General features: G+C 35.0%; 1 protein-coding gene across 2 annotated transcripts; it reads right to left on the reverse strand.

The window, feature by feature from the left end:
* Positions 1-19: 19 nt before the first annotated feature.
* On the reverse strand, positions 20-4426 carry LOC143303241 (uncharacterized). 2 transcript variants are annotated; one of them, XM_076622153.1, is made up of 8 exons: positions 3862-4426; positions 3441-3809; positions 3261-3343; positions 2280-2466; positions 1399-1515; positions 1219-1336; positions 651-912; positions 20-559 (listed from the first exon to the last, which is right to left on the reverse strand). In XM_076622153.1, exons 3-8 carry the CDS (start codon positions 3293-3295, stop codon positions 484-486), a joined length of 795 nt encoding a protein of 264 aa, XP_076478268.1. In that variant the 5' UTR covers positions 3296-3343; positions 3441-3809; positions 3862-4426; the 3' UTR covers positions 20-483. The 2 variants fall into 2 exon arrangements, with proteins under 2 accessions (XP_076478268.1, XP_076478269.1); XM_076622154.1 differs by lacking the exon at positions 3261-3343 and having other exon boundaries at positions 2280-2372; positions 3564-3809.
* Positions 4427-9616: the final 5190 nt, after the last annotated feature.

Below are 9616 nucleotides of genomic sequence, written 5' to 3' on the forward strand. Positions count from 1 at the left end.
ATGAATTTGAAAATTTATATAGAAGTCATAAGATATTTAGTGCAAATATACATTTAATATATATTTAAGAAGAGATTCGTATGCAGAGTGAATAACGTATCTTAAACGTATAACAAATGTTAAATATGTTGTTATTGAACGTTAGAGCTTATTAATAATATAATGGATAACAGTTCATATATTTTTCTGACCTGTGCGAAATATACACTTGTACTAGACATCTTGTAATTTCTAAACATATTTTGAAATTCATGAGATTTCAAGCTTCACTCGTATAATCGCTATTGTGAAATCTTATTAACAATGCTAATGAATTTTCCATATACAAGTATATTCATAAGAAATGTTTACAAATGTTTGGGCGCTTTCTTCACGAACTTATAGAAATTCTTATGAGAGTGATTACATTGCATGCATTTTGATCTTCAGATGTTTCATTCATCATTATGGTATTCCATGAGAATACGTATCCACTGTAACCAATCATATACATGTATAGCTTAGAAAATAAACCGGAAACGACATTTTTCTGCAGAAACTTTCTTCATTGTGCTGATGTCTAAAATCACATGCTATAAATATTGGCCACATTTTTTAATATAAAAGGCGAAGAATGTGCAATGTGCGCGCAAGAACTAAGATATACTCACCCACTGATAGCCAGCAGAGCACAACCATGCTGAACGAAGAGAATTAAACTGATGTCACAGGCAATATAAACAGCTACAAGTATTGACATCGATGTTATCATATGCGCTAGTATAACATAATAATATCGCTCTTCGTCCACGAAGTAATAAGCTGGGTAGATAAATTCGCGGCTCCGTGACTCGTTCAAGGGCGCGACGATGTTCAGAATAGGTGATATAACCGGTATGAGGGCGAACATAATGGCGGTGACAAATGTGCTGACTAAATGCAAAAGGAATAAAATACAAAATAAAATAGCAATTATTTACGGCAGATACACCTTATCAATTGATGTAAACTTGGGATTTGTTGTCAAGTAATTGCACTTCATATTCATATATGTATTATATATTCATGTATATTTCATGTATATGTATGTATATTCATTTCATATATTCGCATAAGCAGTTTTAGTGTTGCGCGAGTATATCATACTGTTATGGTTTGAAATGAATTTAGAGTAGGTTTGAATTAGTTTTTTTAATTAAGTTTAGTGCAATGTGAAAATTAGTTCATTTTCTTTGTCACCTTTGTATATAAAGGACAAGATCATTGCCTTCTGAGAGTACATGTCCAAAATCTCTAATTCCTTCGTTGGTCGTTCTATCAAACGTTCGGCGATGATATCGCTTAAAAGTTCTTTCAACTACAATTTTAAAGATGCTTATAATCATCAAAGAGATTACAGAATGTCGATCTGTCTTTCACCTTCTTCTCGTTCAGAATGTAATTGTACTGCTTGAGAACAAGTATTAATGTTACATCCAAATGCGGCATTTGTTCTAACAGTATGTCCAAGCTGTAAAACACTAGTACCCGTGATATCTACAATATATAGAAAATATTTACATTACATATTTACATATACAGGGTGGTTGGTAACTGGTGGTACAAGCGGAAAGGGGGTGATTCTACGCGAAAAAAGAAGTCGAAAATATAGAATAAAAATTTTTCGTTTGAGGCTTTGTTTTCGAGCAATTCGACTTTGAATTTTCGCTCGGTACGCGTGCGGTACGTTATAACGGATCTCACTGTAGATCGTTGTCTCGATGGAAAAATTTAAAAAGAAAAAAGAAAAAATTAAAAAAAAATTTTTATTCTATATTTTCGACTTCTTTTTTCGCGTAGAATCACCCGCCTTCCGCTTGTGCCACTAGTTACCAACCACCCTGTATAATCTCTATATCCTATCATATCGAAAGATTCTATTATATAAAAGCGACATGTGAAAAACATGATATCATATTTCCCGTCTTTTGCAAAAGTTTAAATAAGAACTTTAAAATTCAACATGCTGTCAACCAATATCGCACTAAAACTATTTTCATATCTGAAAACCATTTCGCATATAGCTTTGTGATCTATGTATATGTATTATACGTATTAAATACACTGACACAGTCTAATTCTTAACCTCTGGAATACATTTTACAGATACTGTGTCTCCAACCAGTATAACACATTTTTATATTAATACCGTTAATGGTTACAAGCAAAATGGTTATAGGAAATAAAACTCGATTGCTAGATATTTTTTATAAATGAGATGCGTATAGGCTGGATATAATATTAATTAATGAAAACAATACCTGAGTTGCAATACAGGCAATAGTCACAACCAATGTGACAAGTCGCATTGTAATTTTCGGGAATTCTTCCTGATAAGGCCACACACCAACAAGCTGTCCGAAAAATTTGACGGTTTTAAAATATTGAAACTTGGTCGTTTGCCAATCCATAGTCGTGTATAGCCAATAATCAGTATTGCATACGTCGCTAGAGATCGTGAGATATAAAATTCGTTAGATTGGACTAAAATTGAATTATACGATTTGATTACTGACTAGAATTAATAGCCTAAGCGATGTTTATGCATTTATAGAAAATTTCAAGCAAAAATCCGTAGAATGTATAAGAGAATGTACATATAAGGAGATACTAGAATATGTAAAATAACGAGAGTAAAATACTCGTTATAATATTTAATAAATGGAATAAAATTGATCAAGTACTGTTCACCAGTATCATGTTTATGAAAATGTAGATTCAAATGAATCTCTACAATTTAAGAGTTACATTAAATGAACAGAAATGCAGCTAATACCCTCCACTGTCCAAACTGCAATAATCGAGTAGGCCAAGTTCAAACGTGTATATCCTCCATTACATCAATAACAATAGCAAGTTTGTGATCGTTTTAAGAAATTGCACTCGCTTTTAGCGATCTGATTAATTTATACGGGAAATGGAATTATTTTAGAGGCGAAACACATCTGCATTTTCTCATTCACTATATCCATGCTATCACTAATACTTCTATGCGAAAAAAGTTTATTAATTTAAAGGTAATTTAATTTAACATAGTACTAGTGTACATAGCAAGTACATAAACGTTGGAGAGAATAATTTATATGTAATATGTTGGTAAGTGCGCCTATATAGAGAACATGAAAAATTAATGGTGGAGGGGCAGCTACATTCCTTTTGGTATCGGCACCATATTGTAAGCTGATATACCACAGGTGATATTTCATATAACGGATGAATCGTTTGATACAAGCAATACCTACCAATCAATATTTTTTTTTCCAATTTCACGAGGCATAAATCATTTGATTACAAATTTCTCATGCGTGAAGTATAGAAAAATATCCTATAGAATAAACAAGTTGATTTTCATTCAAGTTTATGATATGTACTATTTTGTTCAACGAGAAAAGTTAGCAGAGTTAAACAGAGCGATCACGTACTAAGCATGTGACAGACGCAAGAAACGCTGGTTATTGGCTGACGGATGTTCGACTTCTCGGGATTATGGCACGAGAGATGGCAGTGCCAAGTAAATACATTACGCAGTATGGACATGAACCTACGTTTGTTTTTAACATTCGAAAAAAAGATCGTACTTTGAACAAGGTATTTTCATTGATTTATCAAATACAATTTCACAATCGATATGTCGAGTAGTCCTAGATAAATGCTCTGTTGTTTTCGTATAAAAACAACTTTCCATCGGCGTAATATTTTGAGTAGCTTTTTTCTTTGCATGTTACCGCCGCTCCATTTTAGTTTTCGGGATTATTCTAAGTGACTGTTCGTTCCTCTGCTTTTCTATTGATCTATAAAGAATATAAGAATTAATTGAACATATCTCTAAATTACAAAAAATACCTTCTTCATCGCTATCTTCATCACTGTTCTTTCCTCCTCTCTATCGTCAAATGCTTTATGGCAGTAGTTTTGAGTATTCTTCGAACTGTTATGGAGTTTATTTCCGTGTTAGATTCGTTTCTTGCTATTTCACTCATTTCCGAGGATGTAATTTTTGGTTCTTTGTTCATTATATTGACTATTTTTTTGCCTCGGCCTGTAAGGTCCTGAGGATATCCGTTTCACGCGTCATTTGTCAGATCTTTTTTGCCATGAAAACATTCAATCACACCACTCACGGTAAAACGACTTCTGTCGTTTTATTTACTAATTATTATGTAGTAATAATTATTATGTAGTAAGTACGAATACACGCACTTTTTATATTGAGTTTTACTCAACAATTTGTGACATTTCATTTTAAACGATTAAACTAAACAAATGAACAACGTAACGTACTAACGTAATTTTCTAATTACTACCTAATGACAAAATCCGCAACTACCTAGTTCCCAACCCAATAGATCGATTCCGATTGTAAGTACGACTTAGTTATAATTTCTATCGTTCCAGTAGCGCTGCTATCTTATTCTATACTGAACCGATAATGTCGGATGTAACACCTAAATGGTGTGGCGGGCTACGTTAGTCTCCGCACCGTGGGACACTATTCTATTGCATGCAAAACCTATCTTATTCTTAGTCAATGATATTACGAAGATTTATGATAGAGATTTAATAAAAAGAAAATGTACAAATATATCCCTGTAATCACGTGTAATGTGTAACTAGAGAGGTATTTTTACCACAGATTTTTACTCCTGTTGACTTTACGATACTCGTCTGTAGCTTTACCAACTATATTAGTTGGATTGAATTAATTGCGCCGCTCACCGCTGTAAATCGCAGAGGGCGTAAGAAACACTGAGTTTTTGCACGATCGGTATTTCAGAACACGGAACACGAAGTCCCATAAGATGCAAGGTTTGTTCTGTATATGTATATATGATCCTCTGCTATAGAATATATGTAAATCGATTCCGATTGTAATTATATCGATCATTGATTCAAGTATAATTTATACCGTTCCAGTAACGCAAGTATTTTATTTTACCCTGAACCGATAATGTCGCATTAGACATTGAAATAGTATTATATGAAGGTATACGGAGGGTTACGTAGCTTTCAAGCTATGCAACGCTTATTTACATTGCAGGTAATATCTATGTTATTCTTAATCACTGCGAAATCACAGACGAGATATTCCCGTCCGCAATCAGAGATATCGTTCTTAGCACAATTACATGAACAGGTTTTAATATTCGTATATCGAAGTATAGGGAAACCATTCGAAAATTGAGTCATGAAAAATCAATATGGAAGACAAGAAGGTTCTCGTTCTATGCATGCGTGGCATGCTATGAATGTGTCAAACAGAGACGGAGACACTCCGTTCATCTCTGTCTGTCTCGCAGAACGAGAACCTTCTTGGCCTCCATGTTGATTTTCCATGACTCAATTTTCGAGCGATTGTCCCTAGCAAGTGTTGAGTCCTGTTTATGCGATCGTGGTCCTTAGTCAATGCCAGGTGGTATTTATAAAATAATGTATTATTTTATTAGTCATTTCCTGCGTTTAGACAAAAAGCTTTTAAAGAAAGCATGGAGACAGGTTTACGATACCTCACTACAGATGGCAGTACATACATACCAGCGCTAAATTCAAAAATAAAATCCTAAATTGTGTCGTATTTTTGTTTTTCCAATTTTCAAATGTTTAAATATCATTTCAATAGTAACGCTGAATGAAGAAAAGACGAACTATTATAGATAGATCAGAGTCGTGTCTGCCGTGATGAATACAGACACCAGCGGCACTACAGATAAGCTTGAAAATATGTAGCATGATTTGTTTGTTTGTTTTATTAGTTCTTATATAATACCTTCTTGTTAACTCAAATTCGAATCGTTTCCTCGTTTTTTATATTACCTCTTGCTGTACCTCGTAAAATATATTACATTTAAAACATTTTATATTCTTTCGTTATTATATTAAATACTAATTACGTCTCGTATAATATACAAGTTTGATTATTCTGTACGAAATTAAAGATTGAACTTTAAAATATTCAGACTTGACTATTTCAGCTATGTGCCCGTACCTTATTATGTATGTATGTATATAGATTCTTATGAAACATCTATTTCATTTGCCCGCTGTATATACACATTTTAACCATATTCTTAATACAAGCAACGACTGCTTAATTTCTATAGGCTCTAAACATTAATTCATTCGATGGAACCACCACACTCGTTTTAACGAGTATTCCCAGCTATGGAGTCCTCTCTTTTTCTAACAAGTATCTTCTGTTTCTTCTTTTTCAGTGGAAGGAACGTTCCCTCGCAAAGATATTGCGAGTGCGTAGCCATGATCGTTGTCGTACGTGTTAGCTTTGCTACAATAGAGTGGAAGATACGTACTAATTGGATGCAGCCTTTTAGGCCGCTGCCACGGAGCAACGGGGGTTGGTTTAGATTGGAAGAGTAACGACATAGACTGTAGCTGCTGCTACTGACTACTACGACAGATCAAGTTACACAAAGGCAGCTTTTTTAATTGGATAACGTCATATCGGCGCGTTCGCGCGCGTATCCTAACTTTTTTTCCCATCGATTTACTCGGTTTGCCAGCGGCCACCTATGGAACGACTATATCCTCCCCATAGAAAATCGAACGAATTCCTCTGGCTGCGCTGTCAAGCCGAGGAAAACGTCGGACCCGTTGTTGGCCTGCCACCGATACACACATCGTGTGTGAACTCGTTAGCCGTTTCGACATAGAGTTTCCGTGACTGACGAAAAAAAAAAAGCGAGATGTGCCCTCTCTTTGGCCTGTGTCGCGCGTCGAGCTGCGCGAGAGACCACTTATCAAATAACGCGATTGTACTTTCAATTTTCAATTAGTCGTGGTGCCTAGCGAGTCTGTCAACGGCTAAGTTCCCGCTTGTCGTCACCGGTCACTATTCAACACTTTGACTATTTTTGGTTTCCTGTCGGTAGTAATAACAGGCGATAAGCAACAGCTGGAGACCGCTTTACATCTTTGTTTCTCTTTTTCATACTTATTCCAAATATAGACACCACCTGTTATCTTGCGTATTTTATAATTTTCGATACTTTGGTTCGTATGCATGATTTGCAGTAATAAGCAAAAGTGAACGCACACTTTGTACGACAGAACAACTTTTTTTTGGAGAAGTTAAAAGTTAGAATTTACAATTTGTCGGAATCGCGAATAAGGAAGTAAAGGTCACTTTTTACCATTTTTTTACCTGAGCCTGTAATGAGAACTTAAATAACACATTTTCTAGAGTTCTGTCAGTTATATATGTACGTGCTGAAAATTGTATCGAAATCAGTTGATACGGAAACAAGCGACAGACATCGAAAGATGTAAGAATCTGTACACGTTAGCCCGAATATCGCGAAACTGCGATTTTTACTATTTTTAATCATTTGTTGTTCATAGTAATGTTCGTCGATTTCGAGGAAAATTTCGACGCATAGAAAATAAGCGTGAAATCCACCGCAACGTAATTCTAAACCTCATCGAGCATGATTTTCATTGCAACGTAATATATTCATCAGGAAGAACGAAAGTCTCGAAAAAACCATGGATCGCAAATACCCTGTCTCCACCTCACCTCCTGAAAAAGAATGTTAAAATTTTAATAATTCTTAAACTGGTTTTATTCACAATGTGTTTACATTTATGATCAACTTTAATGAGAAAGTAGCGTGCTATTTTACGAAGCAACAGGATATTAAAAATTGCCTCGTGAAATATATGAGAACACAAGAATAACGGCAGATCTCTGTGTGCAGAAGACATTCCGTAACAATGCGATTTTCAAACGGCCGTGTTAACAATTTGACTATCAAGAATTAATATCGCGACATCTGAATGCAGGTCGAGTCCGTATCAATTGGCGTGAAGAAGAACAGGTTAATTATCACCTTGGCTCGTGCTGATCCACTATTAGACTTACATAAAACAGTTCGCCGAGTGAAAATCAATCAGATGACAGTGCGATGAATAATTCGAGAAGAACGCTTACTACTGTATAAAATTTCTTTTACTTTTTCACTTTTCCAAGCGTGTATTATTTACGGATGAAAGCAGTTTCTCAAGTTGTAGTATCCTCAATCGACGAAATATCAGGATTTAAGTTTATAGGAATTCCCATGCAACGGTTGAAAGATCTAATCAAGGAGAATCGTATTATTGGTTGTATCCTTCTGGCTATATCGATAACAAGTGCAATATATTTGCGATTCGATTTTCATGCTCACGTCTCTTAAGCAAATTACGTGAAATTATACCACGCCAGGGTAGTCACTTCGTCTATTTTATGCACGATGGTGCTCCATCTAACCATAGCCAACTGGTTCGCCAATTTTTAAACGAAAATTTTGGGTTACCGTGAATAGCACGTGGACCTGCTCCTCACATTTCTTCTTCCACTTTTCTTCCACATTCAATCTCCTTGTTTATGAGATTCGTCGGCGGTCCTTTTGGGGGGAGAAGAAATTATTTGTAGTTCAAGTGAACAGATTACATGTGATTGCATGTGACCTTTTTCATACAAAATCAATACGTAATCTTGGGGAGTAACTTGGCGGAAATGTAGAAATGCGAGTTCAGGGCTATTTAAATAGACGGAAAGGAAAAAGAAAAGAAGAAGAAAGGAGAAAGATAAAAAGGTAAAAAAGAAATAAGATATGGGGTATATAATGGTGGATCTGAGGCATCTACGTGCAATAGTAAGAGCTATTTTCCCTGCATCTGTCTGCAGAATGTAAACACATTGTACATAAAACCAGTTTAGGAATTATTAAAACTTTAACATTTCTTCCGAGAGGGGTCACGTGCGACCAGTGGCCCCTTTGAGACTTTTGTTCCTCGTGACGAGTAGAATACACTGGAATAAAAAAATGTTGACACTGAAAATCATGCTCGAGGTCGCTTTTTACATCTTTTTTTACACTTACTTTTTTGTACGCACTGTATACATATAACTGACATAAATCTACAAAATGTGTTGTATAAATTTTCATTATAAACTTAGATAAAGAAGTTGAAGAAAGTGATCTTTCGCTTTATTTCACGTGATTTCGAGTAATTGCACTTAGAAAACTAATTTGCATCTAGTGAACTAATCCAAAGAATATCAAGTCGTTTGGCCCAATTTTAGAAAAGTGTTTCTGTTTTAAAGGCTGTCCGAATGTTCACGATTGTTACAATCGTGAATATAAAAATGACACATGCAATTAACAAATAAAAGATTGAAAAAGAATGAGAGAAAAGACTACCGAATAGAACAGCTTTGAAAGAACATTTCTTCGATTAAACAAATTTGAAAATTGTTGAAAGCTACCGATCGTACGAGTCTCTGGAATATAAAGAAACCATTTCATTTTGAATAAATAAATGAGGACCCATTTTCAGTACTTCGCCATTTTACCACCAAGCAACTGAAATCTAAGCCATGCCACCACTAATTATATGTTTCCCAATACGTATATTTCACCAATAGCCTCATAACGTGCTAATAAATTTCAAAATGTTTCGTATAACGCGCATAACGTATTCATAAAAGTCGTCTGCAGGTATTCGAATAGCTTTTTGAGCCAGTGCATGTACGTGTATGACATACTGTACTTATAAAAGTGACAATTCTGCGCATAGTTCTATTTCGATGACGAAGAGCTGT

Source organism: Bombus vancouverensis, chromosome 10 (genome assembly GCF_051014615.1).
Source record: "Bombus vancouverensis nearcticus chromosome 10, iyBomVanc1_principal, whole genome shotgun sequence".
Classification (NCBI taxonomy): Eukaryota; Metazoa; Arthropoda; class Insecta; order Hymenoptera; family Apidae; genus Bombus; species Bombus vancouverensis.

What these genes read in the sequence shown, in the direction of transcription:
- LOC143303241 (XM_076622153.1), bottom strand. Translation starts at nt 3,295, where the DNA reads ATGCCTCGTGAAATTGGAAAAAAAAATATTGATTG. An exon ending in CTTGTCCTTTATATACAAAG is followed by an intron (nt 913 to 1,218) that starts GTGACAAAGAAA and finishes TTTTGCATTTAG; the next exon opens with TCAGCACATTTGTCACCGCC. An exon ending in GCTCTGCTGGCTATCAGTGG is followed by an intron (nt 560 to 650) that starts GTGAGTATATCT and finishes ATGTGATTTTAG; the next exon opens with ACATCAGCACAATGAAGAAA.